The 19,999-nt window shown below is 42.7% G+C and overlaps 1 protein-coding gene across 3 annotated transcripts in view; it reads right to left on the bottom strand.

Annotated features, from left to right (window-relative positions):
• The window catches only part of NRXN3 (neurexin 3), a 1,496,329-nt gene that overhangs the window by 827,565 nt on the left and 648,765 nt on the right, over positions 1–19,999 (bottom strand). For all 3 annotated transcript variants that reach the window (XM_036267618.1, XM_036267616.1, XM_036267617.1), the window contains 4 exons: positions 18,856–18,975; positions 9,817–10,198; positions 8,845–9,035; positions 7,907–8,080 (listed from right to left, as the gene is read on the bottom strand). In XM_036267618.1, the coding sequence (XP_036123511.1) occupies positions 7,907–8,080; positions 8,845–9,035; positions 9,817–10,198; positions 18,856–18,975 (867 nt within the window). The remainder of the gene's footprint in view (positions 1–7,906; positions 8,081–8,844; positions 9,036–9,816; positions 10,199–18,855; positions 18,976–19,999) is intronic.

Raw genomic sequence — 19,999 nt, 5'->3', positions numbered from 1 at the left:
CTGGTCGGGATCATGCAGGAGGCAACCAATGGAGGTGTCTCTCTCACATAGATGCTTCTCTCTCTCTCTCTCTCTCTCTCTCTCTCCCCCTCCCTCCCACTCTGTCTGAAAATAAATGCAAAAATATCCTCGGACAAGTATTAAAAAAAAAGTATTCTTTTATTTCTTATAGTTTATGGGTCATCTGCCTCACTCCCAAAAGGTCGAACAATATTTATTTTATAGTTGTGTAGCGCCTTTTTTTTATATATGGACAGGCTGTTAGAAAATATTTTCCTCTCCAGGAATATTCTCTTACAAATAAGTAGGAATTGGAAAATTACTTCTGAAAGATCCATAGATATTGTCCTTCTATTCAAGGGACCCCAAGAGTCAAGGGACTGCACCTGTCAGGATCAGAGTGCCTCCCACATGCCTCGTGGGAGTGCCTACCCCCTCTCCTAGCCGGAAGGGATACAAAATCTGCCCTGGTCAATGCAGCTCTTCCTTGACACCTTTTGTCATACTGTGTACATGTATCTGCTATGAAACAGAGTACTACTGTGGAGCGGCAGAAACACAAACAGGAGAAAAAGCTCATTTTCTTCCTCACTCCTCAGAGGTTTGATCTGAGAGGGAAACACATTTACCTTCTTAGCCAGTTAAAGAACTAGGCATTAGGCTCATGCTTCTTCCCTCTGTCTTGAAATATGCTACTTCCCTCCCAATTCTGCTCTCTGCTTCCGGTTCCTGTCCTTCTCATCCCTTCTCCCCTCCTGCAGTCTGTGATCTTGATAAAGTGAAAGTCAAACCCACGTCTCTGTCCTCCTTACAGTGCCTCACAGTAAAGTCAAACCCCTACACAAAATGTCTGTCATCACCTGTCTCCATCCTTGGGGAAGAAGAGGATCCATTCTACCAGGGTCATCTTCCATCACACCCTACATGCACTTGATTTCAGCTGAAATGAGCTTCTTGAAGGCCCCAAACTGGCCAAGCTGTTGAATGTGCTTCCACCTCCCATCCACCAACATATGTCGTCCTTCAGACTCAGTCAAACTCTGCCTGAGAAAACTCCCGAGGGCCCACCACGACCACCAGCCCCGTACACAGCCCAGCGGTGCTTCCTGTCCATCCCTCCAAGCAGTCTGCACACTGCAGTGTAATTGCTGACTGATCTCCCACTGATGTATTTGACGTCAGAGACTGTGTACCATCTGTAACTCCAGTACCTAGCTGAGTTCCTATTAAACTCAACAACACAATCACTGGAGAAGTTAAAATAAATTAATAAATATTCCAAACAAACAAAACCACCACCCCAAAAACACAATGCAAAGAGGATGCAAGCTGTTGACTCGTCCAGAATCATTAGTCCTCTTTCTAAAGCCCGGCATCCCATTTCCGTGAGAACACCGTTTGTCTGTACATTTCAGGTGGCCTCATTTCTTCGTCCTATGTTTTTATTGCGCTTAACCCTAAACGATAATTAATACTATCTGTGCCTTACAGTTGCTGCTGAAGAAGCCAGCATGCGTCTCATTCCATACCCTGATGTCAGGAAAACAAAAAACAAAGGCATTTGCATCCTAAAGGTCTTTTGCCATAACATGGGGAAAGAGTAAGGTGACCCAAAATAATTACAAAGAACAACAGCTCCTGCCACAGACTGTCAAGTCATTATAAAAATGGAAGACAGTTTGGGTCAATGGAGTAATAACATAAAAACCATCCAAATGACTAGACTGCTTCTGCAAATGGGAAAGTGAAGATACTCCAAACTATTATGTCTCCAAATCTGTATCTACAACATACAATAGGCAGAGAAATCGACCAGTTCTTTGCATTGATTCCCACAAACCGTTCTTCCTTTGAATGGAAACTTGAAGATCACTTTCTACATATGAAGAGCCTATGTAAGAGAACTGTGCTAGGTTCTGGGGACTCAAAATCCACATAGTTCTTACCATGAAGAATGGTAAAGTCTACGAGGAGATACAGTATGTCTAGTTTTTCTAATAACTGTTCATGAGAAGCTATGACAACCTTGGATTGTCTTAGTGTAGAGGGAGTCCTGCCCCCATCTCTCTCCCCTCCATTTCCATGGCGACATGTTGACCTATTCCGACAATTGAACAGAACATCTAAACACAACACCTTTCAGTATGACTGAAAGGGCCCTACATGCTTTAAAAATGAAATCTATTCCACAGCTACCTTGGACTTCAAAGTACGAATCCAGCATGTCCTTTTCATTCATTTCATTATATATTAGCATTTATGTAAATCTCTTAAAAGGGCATGAAGGAAAAAAAGAGTTATCAAAATGGCTAGAGAGAGGCCTTATTTGTTGACATCCACCCAAGAGATAGACACTTGTACTGGCCACCTGCATGACATATGACAAGTCACAGCAAAGCAAATGATTTTTCAGGGGAACATATTTTTGTAAGGCTATCTTTGCTTTAGTCACTTCTAACAGTTTTTGTAGATTGCAAACTGTGCAGAGACCATCCAAACCCCAATCCCCTGCATAACTATCAGCCAAAAGACACCTGCAATGCCTGGTCCTTGCTATTCTGAGTCAAGGCAGCCAGACATGATGATCAGTGGACCAATCCTGACTCTGAAACGTGCCTCTCTGAATGGGAGAAGCAGCAGTTCCTGCAGCCAAGTCACTGAGATCTGACATGAAGGCATTTTAAAGGGTATGCAGGATAAAACCGACAGATCCTCTTCTTCGCCAGGGATACATTTTTCTTTAGATTACAAAACAGGAAATTAAAGTGCTCAACCCAAATCCCCGATAGGAAATATAAATCTCTGGAACGTTTCAATGATATTAATACCTCCCAAATGCCTAAAAATATTTTCTTAAAATGAGTTCAGAGAAAATGACATTCTCTTCCACAAGTGCCAAGCACTCAAAAGTCCTGCTCTGAGGAATGACCTCCCTGACCCAGAAAATAATACATTAAGAGCAGTGGCCTTTTTTCCTTTTCTTTTTTACAAATGCTACCTTCTACCTGTACTGAATAAATTAAGAAGACACAACCCCTTCATGGCAAACTCTGGGAGAGTTTAACAATTTCCAGAAGCAGAGTCACAATATGGGATGCTGTCAAACCTTTTTGATCCCCCCAAAACGAAATCATGTTCCCATCCCCAAGAGGCCTCGCCTTGGTTATCATTGTTCATGCCCTGACCCGGTTTTCTGCCACTCTCTCTGAAGAACACAGAGTTCAGCCCCCTCCCACAATCGCTGCTGTCCAAGAGGTGTGACAGCTTGAAGGCCTCTAAATAAAAGATACCAAGGGTTACACAGGGCATCTTTCAGTCCAAAGGGAAAATGGGAACAAGAACCTTCTCTACCTTGCAGGTCAGCTTTGGTCAACGCAACTTTGTTAGCAAAAGAACAGAAAAGGTGAAAACAATAACCAGAGGTTAGTAAGAAATAGAGCAAACCAGGGTAACATTACAGAAACGAAAATACAATCGGCATAACCAACATCACTCAAACAGACAATTGAAATGCTCTACAGGTTCTCCAGAGACAGCACAGACGGGATGCACAGAACAGGGCGGAGCAGGCCTCGTCAGAGCCATGTGAGCAGAGCAGGGGCAAGGGGACACAGGACTCGACAAAGCACAAGCAGTGGTCACGAGAGCCTTCACCCATCCACACAGCCAACCCCAAGGCACATGGTCCAAAAAAATGATTCTCCATCGGTCAGGACAAACATCAAGGAATAAGTGTAGTGCATGGTCAGACTGAAAAACACGTGTGCACAGAGCTCACAGAAATACTTCTGCACCTGTAGGAGCTAAGCATGGAAGAATCACTGGGAGCACTCCATGTAACCTCTCGAAAATGCCACCAAGGGATGTAGCACTAGAACCGGGCATTTGTATCAAGGTGATGTGGGGCCACCAAAGAGCTTGATTTGTTTAATTTGAAAAAATATAGCCAAATCCAAATGGCAGTGGGCAAAAAAGCACCAGAGCAATGTGCTTTTACTTTGTTTGTGCCCGTCTCAAAATGAAGCATGGTGTTTCTCTTGGGGGTTTACCATCTGCGATTGTGGAATTGCATTTCTGGCCAGTGCATGCCTCTGGAGCAAAGTTGGCCTCCAGAGAGAAAGGGGAATTTACCAACTAGTATTGAATCAGACGTGATTATAAAATTCCGAGTTTGGAATCAGGCATTCTAAAACGCCTAGCCCAAACTGAGAGGTTGCAAGTCATGGCTAGATGTTGGCTAAGAGTTGTCCAAAATCACACTTAGTCTAAATTATACACTCTTCATGTAGAGACATAAAAGCAAAACCCAGTTCAAGATCTTGTTTTCTTTCTTAGAATAAGCAATTGAGAGCCAATGAGTAGTGGATTAATGTTTTTTAAAAATGATTTTGAACTCTTTTGGGTTAGATGTAATGAAGTAATACATTTACTAATTAAGCATCTTGAAGTGACATATCAATGACTTGGACAAGAATTTATGATCTAGCCTGGCCTATGTACCCCAGATATGTGAAAATAAAACATATTCCCCATCTTGAAGAGATTCAGGTCTTAGTTCTTAGTAGTGACTACTCATCCCCTATCTGTTTCCTATTCTATACGTAGAAATGAGTCATTTGATCGCCATACTGCCTAACACACAAAGGCTGCATACTCTATACAGAGATTCAGAATGGCAGTGACATTTCTTTTCAATCTCTCTAAGGTTCTGTGCCCTTGATTTCTATCCTGTCATCTTCTACAGCACCCTCACGAACTCCTGGGATCCCTTAGAAGGCCTTATTCACCATGGTACACATTTCCAATGACAGCAATTTATGCCTTAACCCACTTTTGGGCCATTTTTCCTGGCCACTTAGGCTAATTATCCAAGTCATCTGTGTACAATAAACAAGGACCTTCTTCCCTCAGCACTCATCCTCCACTTCATCCCACCCAGCAGGGCAGTCCTAATGCGCCATGGGTAACCATCACAATTATCTCCATGGCAATAGAGTGCAGTGCTATTAGGCCCAGGAGACTTCTCATCTATTCAGATGGTAGAGCCATCAAGTCACAATATTCAGCTTTGAACAGTCACCCATACTCAGAGGAAGGTCAGAACCCACCATAATGCAAGAGATGAGTCCCATGGAACTGCACCCAGAGCTGAGGGTGGGGACGGGAACATTTTCTCCCGTTGAATGGGTAATTTCCTTTCACTAATGCTCTTACTGCTTTTCTTAAAGCTTCCTTAACTGGGGTCCATTCCCCCCTTTATACTCTACATTTCAACCCACTTTTATCAAAGTTTGTTGAGACTTCCTTTCACTCTAATACTACAGCTTTATGTCCTTACACTCTGATTTTCATATTCAATAGTGCTGTGCTCCCAACACCGTGGCCACAGATCCATGTGACTGTTGAGGACTTTAAAGGTGTATGTTCTGAACTGGGGTGGGCTCCGAGTACAAAATTCACACTCAAATTTGAAGGCTTAGTTTGAAAAAAGGTAAAATGTCTCAATTTTATATAGATTATATGCTGAAATGATAATATTGTGGATATACTGGGTTCCATTAAATGTGGAATTAAAGCAAATTTTACCTGCTACTTTCTACCTTTTTAAAATGTAGCTACAAGAAAATTTAAAATTCAGTATGTGACTCATTCTATTTCTATCAGGCCCATTCTGTAGAGTTACATGTGCATGATCCCTGTTAACTTTCAAATCTGAAGAACTGATGGCGAGTTAAAAACATTTAGCATTTGAAGAGTGCCCTACGTTTTTTAATACTGGCTTTTCTCGTATGATTTCACTTGACCTGATGAATTATTCCGGGATGATTAGAATTACTGTCATCTCCCAATCTTCTAACCTATGATGCCCAGTTTAATTCCCAAATGCTGCATCTGTCTCAGGGTTGCCTTTCAACACCTGAAAAAATTAAAAGCAGGGCCATAAGACAAAAATCCTTGATTTAATTGAAACTGTGCATTCCCAGGGGAAGAAAGCAGAGTGGCTACTTTGGCTGCTTGGTGAGGCCGCCCGACTGCCCCTCAGGTTCGCACACACCGTGGTTGGCCCACAACACCTGACGTATTCCTGGCTAAGGGAAACCTCAGTGGGTTATGGGAACCATCAGTCTTTTTACCAATGCCTCATGGGAAACTGACTCTCAGGGAAGGAGGAACAACTTCCATACTGCAAATCAGCCTGGGGAGCTTATGGGAAGCTTTTATACAAATGTGCTTTAAGGTGGGGAGCAAACCAGCTGAAAGCTGGTTAAGAAAGAGCGATAAATGAAGCTGAACACGGGAGAGGAATGAACAGGTTTGAGGTAGTCAATCAGCGATTTTCAACCAGTGCGCCGCGAGAGTTTTAAAACATGCCATACCTATTTAGTCAGGGGCACCAATCTCTTTTCCCTTGGGTTGTCAAATTTTTAAAAATGCCAACAGCCAATGCAATAATAGAAATCCAGAGTGAATAAATCAAAATTATAACTTTTTTATTTGTCCCCGGCCCTGGGTGGGTCGTGCAGGTGGCAACCACTCAATGTGTCCCTTTCACGTCGATGTTTCTCTCTCTCTCTCTCTCTCCCTCCTACTCTATCTGAACAAAATATGGAAGGGTGTCCTAGGGTGAAGGTTAAAAAAAAAAATTATAACTTTTATTTTTGTCAGATTGGCAAAAAAATATAAAATAATTTTGGGGTGCCACAGGATTTTAGAAATTGTTTAGGTGTGCTGTGAGGTGAAAACGGTTGAAAATTACTGTCGTAAATTAATGAGGGATACAAGGAAACACAATATACCGCACAAAGGACCATGAGGCTCAGCCAGACAAGAGAACATAGATCCTGCTGATGGGCAGACACCCTCTTTTCTTCTCCAGTTAGGGAAGAGTCACCTTTCCAGCCTACCCAAAGCCTCTGGAGAAGGCTGGAAATATTTATTGCTGCCCTCTGCTGGCTAGAACTAGATTATTGTTACATACAGTAAAGAACGGTTGGACTCCAGAAGACTATAAAATTAAGTAACTATCTGAAGAGACAGTGGGTCACCTACAGAAACAGGCTGAGCATGGTTTGTTGTGCTGCACTGGTGAGCATGCAATGTTATTACATGTCTCACATGAAATAATATTTGTAAATAATAATCCTACCATTTATTGAGTACTCACTACGTACAAACCAGGAATTTTATGTATATCTCTGATTTATGGATATTACCTTCCAAGGTAAGTTTTATTGCCCCATTTTACAGGTGAGGAAGGTGTAGATCAGAGAGGTTGTGTGACTTGTCTAAGGTCACACAGCTAACAAGAGCTACTATCTGGATCTAAGTCACGGTCTTTTCAATATCAAAGCCCATGCTATACTACTGCACCACACCAAGGCTCTGCCTAACAAAGCCTGACATCTAGCAAGTACTCAATAAATGTTAGTTTCCTTCCCTCATTATGGCATTCTGACATCATTTTCCTACTTCCTGCTGGGTTTGCGTTAAACAATGCAGTCACCATTAGCAACACAGGAAACATTTTACCAATGGTGACATCCATATACAAGTCTCTGGTTTGTACCTCCCCAGGTGTTAAAGTACAAATGAAAGTCCCGATGCCCTTTCAGCCATGCTGGAAGCAAAGGTACAAGTCAGGAGAAGCCTGATGTCAATGCCAGGAAAGGTCCTCAATCCGCAAGTAAGTGGCACTGGGAAGACATCTGCCAACACACATTCCTGGAGCCTGTGGCACATGTCTTCACATACTCAGCAAAGATAGGAGGACAGTGATGGTGCGTGATGTCGGGTGGTGCATGGGGATGAGGAGAGGACTGGTAGACCGAGGGGGAGGCACTGGCAGAGGAGCAGAGAGGCTCAGGCTTGCGACAAGGCTATAGCGGAGCAGGAAAGAAGGCTGTACCTTCACAGCCACGCTCGATCTGTCCACTCCGATGCAGAGCATCATTGATGAGGTCAGGCAGGCGCCCATTCAAGTCCACAGATGCCAGACAGCCCTGAAAGCCATCCCGGGAGGCCACAAGTTTGGGGAGGTTGCTGTACATGCCTTGGGCCAGACCTGCCATGTAGAGGTCACCTGGAAGGGAAGTAGGTAATAAAAGCAAATGAGTCAAGGATTGGGAGCCTCATCAACTAAAGCCAATATGCTTTAGGCCATTTATTTGGATAATAGTAACAGAGCTGGGTGAGAAAAACAGCAAAAACAAAATAATTACCAGAGTTTATACATTGTACAAAGAGACAGTTAACATCTTTTATGTGCCATTCATTGTATAAATATCATCTCACAGATTTTAAGCACCATATACAGTCTATGAGGTAGGTGCTGTTACCATCTTACGATAACATTTAACATTTTCAACAAAACCATTTATTGAGCACTTTGTATGTGCCTGTTACCATTAGGATGCTGAGCGTTTTATAGACATTATTCCATCAAACTTCCTAATAGCCCATAAACAGAGACAATCACTATCCTCATCTTGAGAAAAAGTATACAGATGCTGTACCAGGCTAAAGGATTTTACCAAAGTCACCCAGACAGTAAATAATCCAAGTGAGGTTCCAAAACCTATATCCCTTCCTCCGTGTTAGGGTCTCTCCTCATTTTGACATTTATCACCTCATCACTCAGTCCCCAAGGTTTACAGAGAAAAGGAACCATCTCTTGAAGAGTGTGATCTATGTAAAAAGTGGATGTGGATACCTTGCATTATGGTATAATTCAATGTTGTTAAAAGAGAATATGCATCAAAAATGCAGAGCGATCATAACCTGTAGAAACAGGCTTTCAATGGCAAGAAATGCTCTAACGAGAATAAACTTCTTCACAAGGCTTACCTTTCAAATCCAGATTTTTGGCACCATTGATCACCTGCGTGACCACCTTCGTGTCCACTTTTAGGCTGTGAGTGTTACTGTTGTCCCTTGTGATTACAACGTTGTGCCACTGGTTGTCATTCAGAGGGCGGTCACTGTTTCCTTTGATCACGTTGGGACCATTTCCCAGGTCAAACACATAGTGGATGTACCTAGGAGGGGAAACAAACACCTGATGACTTGAGATTTCCTGAAGTCGTTGAATAGCAACCTGTGCATAGTGACAACTGGGGCTCCAACACCCCCACGCTAAACTGGCATCACACAGGAATAATTAAAGCTTGATTTAGGATACAAGAAGAGTCTGATCCTGTTCTATCAGACTTCACTTTAATTTCCTACAGAGTCTACTTGAACTCTGCCTAGTCAAAATTAGAGCCAGGAAGTAGTGCAGGTGATACACCCCAAACACTAGGGGGCGACATTTAAATTCACAGTCAATCATGGGTCTGTTTTGGGGGTTTTGTTCTGGCTTTTGCTTTTGTTTTAACTATTGTCTCACATATGGTAGTAAAATGTCTTGAAAACAATACAGATTTTTAAATTTGCATTTATGGTCTCATACTGAAAATATCTATATTTAGTTTTTTCCTATAAATGTAGTGCTTACAAATAGCACTGCTGCCCCAGAGAAAGATGTAATGTACCCCATATTCCTTTTTTGCAAAAATGAGTTTCCCCCCATAGGTTTAAAGGCTACACTTCATAGTAAAAAGTCTGATGGTATTGAGTTAGTAGATCTTTCAATAAACATATTCATTTCTCTTCCTTCCAGGCCTAATCATTACATAAATATTGTTAATCAATGAAGACAAGAGCATGTATCAGGAACAGAGGGTGGGAAGTAAAACAGATACTTATTTTCATGTCTATATTTTATGTAAGGCTTGAGCTGAGATATCGAGTACAAACTGTATGATCCCTTCCACTTACCCCTTGACTAGCTCAACTGCAATGAAGTCATTGCCGTCACCACTATTGAAGAGAATGAAGCCATCTGCTGAGGTGGTCTTGAACTGAAAGAAGAGGTGCATTGAAGTGTAGGCCTGCAGGGTGGCCAGGCTCAGGTAGCTGCTCTTGGTCTTAAAGGTGACAGGGTCAGCGATGATGTTCCTCAGTCCAAAGCGAGCCTTCAATTCACAGTAGTCAATGTCGCCGTTTTTGCACAAGTCAATGTAGAGCAGACCATTAAACATGAGACTCTGCAAGTGGCCGATAAAACTGGAGGGGACAACGGAGATGTAACGCTTCTCAGTCATGATTCCAGTTTCAATATTGTGGAATTCCAAGCGTGTATGATCTCCCAGCATCGTGCCTATGAAAATCATCAATGAGATACCAACATGAAAACTTGTCACGTTTTGTCATAGCACCTTCACGATATCTTTTAGGTCTGATTTGTTTTTTTCCTCACACAAAATAATCAACTTTCTTGAGTCAGTTCCAGCAAACAAAACATTCACGACACTATATACTCGACATGGCCTCAGTGGGGGAGCTGATTACTGGCCCAGTCCAAGTTATATATCCTGCGCCCCATGATCTCATCAGCTGCTCAGATGTGCTATCATACATGAAAAAATAGGAGGTCATGGGTAACTCAAGTTAAAGGAAACAACTATTAGTTTTCTCCATTCAGAAAAAAACAATTGAGTACTAGTATATACTACAAGAAGAGAAGTCTTTGTTGTTCTAATCCTTGTAAAGACAAAACAAACAAGCCTTTGGTACTCACTGCCAAATATTTCTTGGTGCAATAATTCACCCCCTAATGTTCCAGTAGCTACTATAGTCACGCACCCCATAATGACGTTTTGGTCAACAACAGACCGCATATACAACAATGGTCCCATAAGATGATAATGGAGCTGAAAATTCCCATAGCCTAGTGATATTGCAGCCATAGTAACATCACAGTGCAACACATTACTCACATGACTGGTGATGCTGGTAAACAAACCCGCACTGCCCGTCGTATAAAAGCACAGCACATACAGCTAGGTACAGGGCATACTATTTATTAATGGTAACGAACGGCTGTGTTACCAGATAATGTATTTACCCCACTATACTTTTTATCACTAGTCTAGCATGTACTCTTTCTACCTATTAAAAAAGTTTGCTGTAAAACAGCGTGGGGTGTCAGACTGGAGGCAGCCTCATACATCTCGTGTTTATCACATCTGATGGCATCATTTTCTCCTGTGCTTGATTTAATCTTGCATTGCTTTGTACAGCCACATGGTGTGCAGGCTTGCAGCCTAGAAGCAATAGGCTTTGCCTATAAACTGTGTGTGTAGTAAGCGATGCCACCCAGGTTTATGTGAGTACATGCCACGATGTTCGCACAACAATGAGATTGATTGTCTAAGGAACATCCTCAGACATCCGGGATCCCTGTTAGTTAAGTAGTGCAAGACTGTGCTTTGGGAAAAGTTTCTATTGTACAACATCTGTGAATTTTCCCAGCAACGGTTGCATTTTGTGATAATAACACCTGACTTTCTTTTGGAAAGCTACCCTCCCCACTTCATTTTTCAACCATCTGGGCTGCATGAAGCTGACCCCATCCCAGCTCCTGAAGTAATCAAGCTATGTACCCAGACTGAACCACTGAACATATTTTATCCCCAGCCTTAGAGTAAGACCTATGGACTAAGAAACAGTCTTCAAACTAGCATGCATTGGAACCACCTGGAGGGTTCGCTAAAACATAGTTCATTGGGGCCCCACCCTCAGAGTTGATGACTCAAGTCTGGCTCAAGGCCTGAGAACGTACATTTCTGACAAGTTCTGAGTTGACACTTATGTGGCTGATCTAGAAACGACCCTTTGAACCACCGCACTAGCAACAACCCAAGCTTGTTCCAGGGATTTTGTGAGAATGCTTATGAAAGTCTTTGCAAGGAAGGGGTGCTGGGGGCTGAGACGGAAGCCTAGCGGGCCAGAGGCCATGCAGTGATAACAGCAGGGACAGGGCGGGCCTGACCAGCCAGGGCCCAGGAAACAACCATGAAATGGAGAAACACAATTTTTCTCGGATGATGTTACTGAAGACCTGAATCCGGCCAGCCAACTCTGGACTTTAATTCAGTTTTGTGCTTAAAGCATTTGAGTTGAGCATCTGATATTTGCAATGGAAAGATCTTCAACTGATACAAACAGACCTTTCTTGGCCTAGTTTCCCCAAAAGTGGTAAGCAGGGATAATGGGGATGGCTTGAAAAAGATACACAGAGACTGGGCATTTTAACAGCAAAGTCAAGGAAAACATCATTAGTGTGGCCAGAGTAGAAGGCGGCTCCCTGGACATTCATTCATAGATGAGTCATTCAAATTTAACAAGCCATGTCCTAATGCCCCAGCACCACAGGGAAGGGGAGAGGAGTTCCCGCCACCTGCCCTCTCCTGTTATCTTTCACAGTGAAGAAACGCCACCAGCAAGACACTCCTAGCATCTCTCTGCCCCCTCTTTTAGGACTTTCCTGAGGAGAAGGAGTGATGTAATCTGAAAGATTAAGGATAATCTGCAAAGAGAAACTCTATGGGCGGAGCTCAGACCTGGCACTTCCTGTTTCCCATGAGGGAGCCGGCTGCCTTTGGCATCTCCCAACAATCTACCCCACTGGTCCACAGCGCGGGTGTTGGAAGAGGAAGCCTTGCTTCAGAGGAGATGTCTGCCCCGTCTTGAATTAGTGTTCCAGTGAGCATCTCCATCCCGTTCTGAGTTTCCAGAGATGTAAGCCACCTCTTTAAATGCCCGTGTTATCATTAATAAAAATAATATTTTGTTTCTACCTGCCTTGCGTTTTTTCCTCTCTTGGAGTAGAACTTGGGTGGCAAAGAAAGAGGGGGTCATATTTTCTCGAGTCCTTTGAACGTCAATATCTGGAAGATTTGAGCAGACCACACCCTCAGATACGCAACATTAATTTTATCTTTATGGGAGTATACCCAAGACCTAATTCAAAACATTGCTCATTCGCAGAAAAATCAGATTTGCATTTTATGAGCATCTATGTGGTATTTTGACAACTAGTTACAAATCATTCTCTTAATATAAGCAAAAATAAAATAATGATGTTGGTTAACTAAATATAAAAGTGTAATAGAACAAAAATCAAAATGCAACATAAATCTGCTAACCATGGAATAACTAGGGAAAAGAATTACTGTATAAAATTACTTAGTATTGAACACTGGACTGGCCATGAAAATGCAAAGGAGCCTAACCTAAATTCACATGCTGTAAAACAATGAAGCGATAGAAATAAATATCCAGTGTCAATTTGGCTGTAGCTGTTTATGTCAGGCCCGGGGGCTGCAGCTGGAGAATGATGGGAAGGCGAAAATCACAGCCGATCTCCATGGGGACACGGGAACTGAACTATGATGATGCTTGTAGTCATGCTAATGTTTCACTTCACACACAAAAAAAAAAAAAACAAGGAGAGTCAAGAAGTCAAAAAGGGGTGATCACTGGTAAAGATTGGGGTCCCAAAAAAAATCTGAAGAGTCCATTTTAAAGTCAACTGGGAGTTTTTAGAGAAATTATGGATTAACTGACCTTCGGAATTGAGAGGTTAGGACATTCTGCTCACTATAATACAAATTTCAAAAAGCCAGAAAATTGTGTAAGGTAAGAAAATCATGTAAAAATTACATGAAAATCATGTAAGATTGAAATAGAAGAGGGATTGAAGGGGGGCTTGGCTAAATAACAGAAGAGATACGAACAATGGGATTTGAACACTTAGTCCAGGGACAGAGACAGTTTAGGTGTTAGGATGTCTGAGAACAGCTTCCACCATAAATTGGTGAGGGGAGGGCAGAAGGGGATGGGGGCCAAATTAGAAAAGAAATTGGCTTTTTCATATGCTAAAGAAACTCACTTTTCTGTGGATGCAGGGTCCCCCAAAAATGTACGATTTTACCAGAGAAAGCAGCAAAGAGATTGCTTAGTTTCAAATGTGTACCTAACTAAAGACTAATTTTTTAAGTATGTATATTACCTAGTCAGCGTTACTAACTGGGAGGCTCTCCAGTCATCTCTGAAAGCCACCTGTGGACCGAAGCTCCTTTCTGTCTAAGGGTGGGATGTACGCACCCTTCACAGCAACTACTTTCAAATTTTAGAGGAAAGAGGAGAAACGGGGGGAGAAGATAAGGAAAAACCGAGACCGCTGGATCTCCCCTCGCCAGGCCCTGCGCAGGTACTTCATAACCACTGCCGAGGTCATGGTCACAGCACAGCTGCAGGTAGGTATCGTGACCTAGCTTTAGAGGTGTGGACACTTCACTCAGAGAGGTCCAGCAATGTGATCGAAGTTCAAACAGGTGGTAAACAGTAGACCCCACGTTGAACTCGGGTGTATTTAACTCCAAAGTCCATATCTTAACTTCTTTACTACATTCTCTTTGGAGAAAAGGCTTGACTGGTTCCTTACATTATAGCCCAAGAAAAGCTGTAAGTGACATTTAAGTGGTGAAAAGTCCATACGGAAGCTGCCGGGATGAGTTCGCACGTCTTCCCTGTGGCCAAGTCATTCCATCTAACCCATCAGCACCTTCCCCAGAGCAGTTATGTTGCCTTGGCCCCTAGGCACACCTTCACTTTCAGGTTTCACTGGCGGCCACAGTGGTTCACAGAGCAGCCCTCAGAACAACGTAGTTTGTGGAGAACATGGAAAACTTGGCCAAGTTCAAGCTGTGAGAACTCATGAGACATTAACATACAGCGGATGAGCATGCGGGCTCTGAGGCTACACCGTGTGGGTGACCTAGCTCTTCTGTGCCTCAGTTTCCCAACTGTGAAATAGGTATGCAGTCATCAGGGTTAAATGCATCAGTACATAAACAGTACATGGAACAGTGCCTAGGGCTCCAACTGTGAGCTATTGCTAATCATGCAGCACTGATTTTTTCCCTTTTTCTGAAATATGATCATTTTCTGATTGTTACAGTTTCCTTTGTTTTAATAGGACACAGGATCTTTAAGTAGGAACATGTCCTTGCCTCTTCGAGACGTCCTATAGCAGAAAGGCCTGAGCACAGAGGGCTCCCTCGATGTCAGGGAGGGAGGCTGTATCTGAGACATCTGCTTGGGAGTCAGAGTCTCCATCATCACCATTTCTGCACATGAGGTTCCTGGCCAATGCCAAGAGCTTAGCAAAGTAATAATGGGAATGGCTTAGTGGAGGTAACCTGACCTCCCAGCGGCTCCCAGACATGGAGAGAGAAGTTAAGAAAAGAGAGGCTTCTACTCAGACCAGTTTGGTTCAACAGTCAGAGGGTGGGTTGGCCCATGGACTGAAGAATCATGGGTTCAATTCCCGGTCAATATGTCTGTCTCACATAGATGTTTCTCTCTCTCTCTCTCTCCCCCCTTCCTCCCTTCCACTCTAAAAATCAATGGAAAAATATCTGCAGGTGAGGATTAACAAAAAACAAAAAAAGAAGAAGAGAAAAAATATAAAGAAAGGAACTTGCTCTAGGTGTCAGTAAAGGGTGTACATTGTGCCCACAGTCCTCCAGCTCCATGGCTCCCACACCCTTTCTCCACAATATCAACATTTTCCACGTGCATATACTGTAAAAATGCTTTAATTAAAAAAATAGTTCTGGAACCAAATACATTTGGCAAACACTGCATACTTAATTATTGATGATTAGCCATGTGTATTAGCATATCAGAGGCTCCTAATAAGTCTTACAATAAAGAAATCCACTTCATGGTGTTTGATCTAACATTTTCTAAATCTACCTCCTATATTTTGTGAACGTGAGGAACAAATATTCCCTGGAAAACTTTGGACAATGGCTTTCCACAGCTCAGTACTACAAGTGCAATAGGGGGTGAGGGAGGGGACGGAAGAAGTAAGCACGGACCAGAGCAGACAGAGAGGGTGACTTTTTGCACCAACAAGAAGTCCTGGGTGGTGTGGCTGGTCCATGTAGCATTAGGTCCCAATTCTGAGGAGCATAACCCAAGTGAAGTAGTTTTACATTTATTCTTGACCATATAAATTTAGGTCAATCAATCAATCAATCCTTATTAACTGTCAACTGAACTTAATACATTTCCAGGAATACATTATATTATAATAAATGAAAACCATCAGGCTGGGGAATATTCATTTCCTTGCTTTTGATTTCTTCAGAGTCTGACCTATTCTTTGCCTCATTTCTACATACGAGCTGAAAATTTGACACCCTAGGGGACCTTAAACAGCATGAAAGGGATTTCTAAATAAGCCTATAATGCACTACTTAATAATGTGAGGACTGAGTGGTATTTTAATTTCATTGCCTGATTTTATGACTTCTGTGAGCTAAAATTAAAATTCCCAAACCCCTTATCACTGTGAAAAGCAATCCAAGGCTGTAGCTCATAAGCAAAATGTCTCTTTTCTTCTCCCAAATTTCTTTATCCTTATGGCTGCTTTTTTTCCATCAGCCCCAAAGTAGGGGGCAAGGTTGAAAATGAAAGAGTTTCATTAATTTCAAATATCAAATTACCGCATGAGTTGGGCGTGCCAGGGTTTAGTCCTGCTTTTAAATTATTAGTGGAAAGAGAAAGCATACCTTATAATTACCTTTATTCTAATGTGTCTGTAAAACAATACTGACCGAGGGCCGCATTACCCATTGCTGTACCCTCCATTCTGCGGCTCCTTATGACTATAGCTTTCAGAGCACGTAATTTCCTATGGAAGTAAAAGGGACTCACTGTTGGGAGAGATTGGGGTGAGGTCGCCATCTAGTGGCTGCTATTCAAAACACTGCGAATAGCATTACTTTTGGTTTTACTGGGCTAAACGCAGAGTTAGCCAGGCATGTGCCACTAGATGCTTTGCAGGCTCAGGTCTGACTAGCACCCCATGGGGAGTTCTCAAATAATTAAGGTTGGCTGTGGGTTCTAAACTGTTAATCATTTTACCTCTCCTTGCTTACATTCATTACGTAAGGCTAAATTACCCTCAGTTACCTAAGTTACCTCCTCCTATTAAGTCAGGTCTGTGTCCATTTGGAAGGTTTGGGGCAGCTGTTGTGATCTGTCTTCACTTGGGGGGAAGCAGAGTGGACCTCAAAGTCTACCTACAAAATTATATTCCCCACCTCACCCTAATCCATTCCATGATCTTTTCCCTGCTTTATAAGACAAATCATCTTCTTATGATGGAATATGAAGTCCAGCAAGCAGTTTGATTTGGTGTAATCCCACAGACATGAATTTGTAGCTTGTTTACGTAGCTCCCTCTAAATTTCTTGTCCCCTTGCATAGAATGGCAATAAGAACACAAACCACGCAAGGCAGTTTACAGAACTACAGAAGATTAACGGAGCTTGTATGTGTAAGACAGCTAACTTGTCTCTAGTGACTACTGGGCACTGGATACATGCCTCGTGGTCTTTCTCCATCCATGGACTCTCCTTCTATACACACACACACACACACACACACACACAGCTCACTACTGTAATTACTGACTCCAGAAGTAAAACGAGCTCAGGCTCGTGACTATAAAATGAAATGATAGGCCCAATATTGCAGAAACTTTATACTGAAAGGGGCCTTAGCAATAATAGAATTTCTAGTTTAACACGAAAGAGATGAGTAAAAAGAAGTTTAGTGTATCTCTCCCGCAGACCTACGTCATTGTAATGACAATGACCCTATGGAATCCCAGGGCTCCCCATCCCAATGACTGTCCTATTCACCGAAATGGCTCAGGCCACCGACGTCATTGGCCAAAGCCCAGAAATGGTGACTTTCCAGCATCCCGCAGAGAACTGACATCAGAGCCCACGTCTCCGGATGCCAACAGCGCCCCACGTAATACCCCTGCTGCCCAAGTTCTCTGTTCCCATATGGACGCGAGTCCTGGAGAACAGATGTGCACTGCTGTGGAACACGACAGTGCATAGATTTATGGGACGCAGCATTCAAGATGCACCCAGAGGTGACCTCTCTTCCACCCTACACCTATTACACTCACCCTTCAAATACTGCCTTCCACCCTACACCTATTACACTCACCCTTCAGATACTGCCTGAAGATCTGCCTTCATAAACCACTCCTGCTATCTCCAGCCCTGACTGACAATCATCTCTACTGAGGGACAATTATAATCTTACCTACCCACATTAGAAGCTCATTATATTCCTTGTCTTATTTTCAAATACCCGAGTCCTAGCTAATCTACCAGATTGGTTCACCGAGGAAACAGGTACGTTCTCATCCTCCTTTGTATACTCCACAACCCTTGGCACACTGCCGGCAGTGGACGGCTCTCAGGGAATATGCACTGCTTGTGTGAGGTTCTGAAGACCCCTTACCTATGTGTAGATTCATTCATTGTGAATTCACTATTTTATAATGAATGGCTTTTACATTCACTGCCCTCCTAGGATGTAAATGCCACCCAGCCGAGGGGTTGCCTATTGGTTCACCACCATATTCTCAGTGCTTGGTACAGAGTAGATACTCAGTAATGACTAAATACATGACTCATTAGCCTTGCATTCTAAAAATCATGCATTGATTGAGGTACTTAGTTTTACCTATTATTTTCCAAATTTCTGTTTTATACATTTCCCTTTACTAGAGAGTGACTCATGCATTGAGGGAAGGGACTGGTATTTGGGAAGCAGACTGATTTTTGAATAATTGGATGATAGAAGGATCTGCAGAACCCTACATCCATTCTCCAGACACGTCCTCTACTCCTAAGGAAAGAGACCAATCAATATATAATCACAGTAGCCGGTCATTTCTTTAATACAGATGGAGGAAAGGGATTTTGAAAATACAGAGGAAGACCTCCCGAGCCTTGCCCGAGCTTGTCAACAGCTCACATTACATGTGACTTCTGTTCAGCAAAACACAGGTTTTGGAAACACCCTTTGAGCCCTGAATGACCAAGAGGACTGAGAGCAATGAGCAACAAATTTCACCCCGGCTGTACTCACCCTCAGCCACGTCATCGTCCACGGTTAACTTAAGGCTTTTTCCTCTCCGCACCACCCGAACAGTGTGCCATTCGTTGTCATTGAGCTTCTGCCCTGCGTACAGGGTCTCGGGTCCCTTGCCTAAGGATGGTGGTAAGGGTCAAAGTTAGAATCACCCTGGAAGTAGCACTGGTGGCATTAGAGCTGTCAAAGCCACACTGGCGCACATGACCTAGTAGCACTCAAGGCTTCATCTCCCAACCCCCCACCCCCAGAGCCCACTTGGTCTCACTGGTCCAAAAGGATTCTCCACAATAGCCTCCAAGTGCAAAAGGTCATTCAAACATGAAGGACAAGGACAAAGGAGTGAAAGAGATTAGTGCCTCCTTTATCTACAGATACGAGGCTTTAAGTACCAGTGGCAATAAGTGACCATGTCCAGGAAACAGGAGTCAGCTGTTATTTTGTTTCCTGAGTCTTAGATTTCGGATGAACCTCTTGAAGAGATTGGAAATTTATTGCACACTTTTTGAAAATCATTTGGTCATCTAGGCATAATACACCAGTCTGGCTTTTGGAGAGTATCCACCCATTGGATGAGTAAAGAGCTAAAGTATATGCCCTTCTCTTGACATTTCCTATCAGTGGCCATATAAACCACAGTAGCAATCATCATGATAATAATAACATCAAGGTCTAAAACCCATCATAAATAATGCTCCTGAAGGGAATGTGAGGGGCCCCGAATTATCTCATTGTTCATCATACCCCAAAAAGACCCAAGGACCTAAAAAATGAAACAGTGTAAAAATTCCAAAATTGAATCAGTTTAGGTCAAGAGACTGTTCAGTGCCACCAAATAAAGGATTGAATCACGCTGTCTCAAAAGATTGATGTCCAAGACCCTTGAGACAGTGTTCAAGGGCACCCTAGGAAGAATCGGGTGCCATGAGGAATGAGGACATTTAGGGGCAAAAGCAGGCAAGATAGATGTTGAGGCACTAAAACAAGTCGGCTGGTCATGGGGGAAAGAATGTCATATTTCACTCACCAATGAACTGAGATGTACATTTAAAAGACAAAGAAAACTACACAAAACCAGAGAACTTAGACCAAGTTTGTTTTCATTACATGGATAGCAGAGCCCATGTAGAAAGATGATGCT

The sequence above is a fragment of the Molossus molossus genome, unplaced genomic scaffold (assembly GCF_014108415.1).
Source record: "Molossus molossus isolate mMolMol1 unplaced genomic scaffold, mMolMol1.p scaffold_m16_p_1, whole genome shotgun sequence".
Taxonomy (NCBI): Eukaryota; Metazoa; Chordata; class Mammalia; order Chiroptera; family Molossidae; genus Molossus; species Molossus molossus.
The sequence above is the reverse complement of the archived record's forward strand: the minus strand, read 5'-3'. Positions and strand labels throughout refer to the sequence as shown.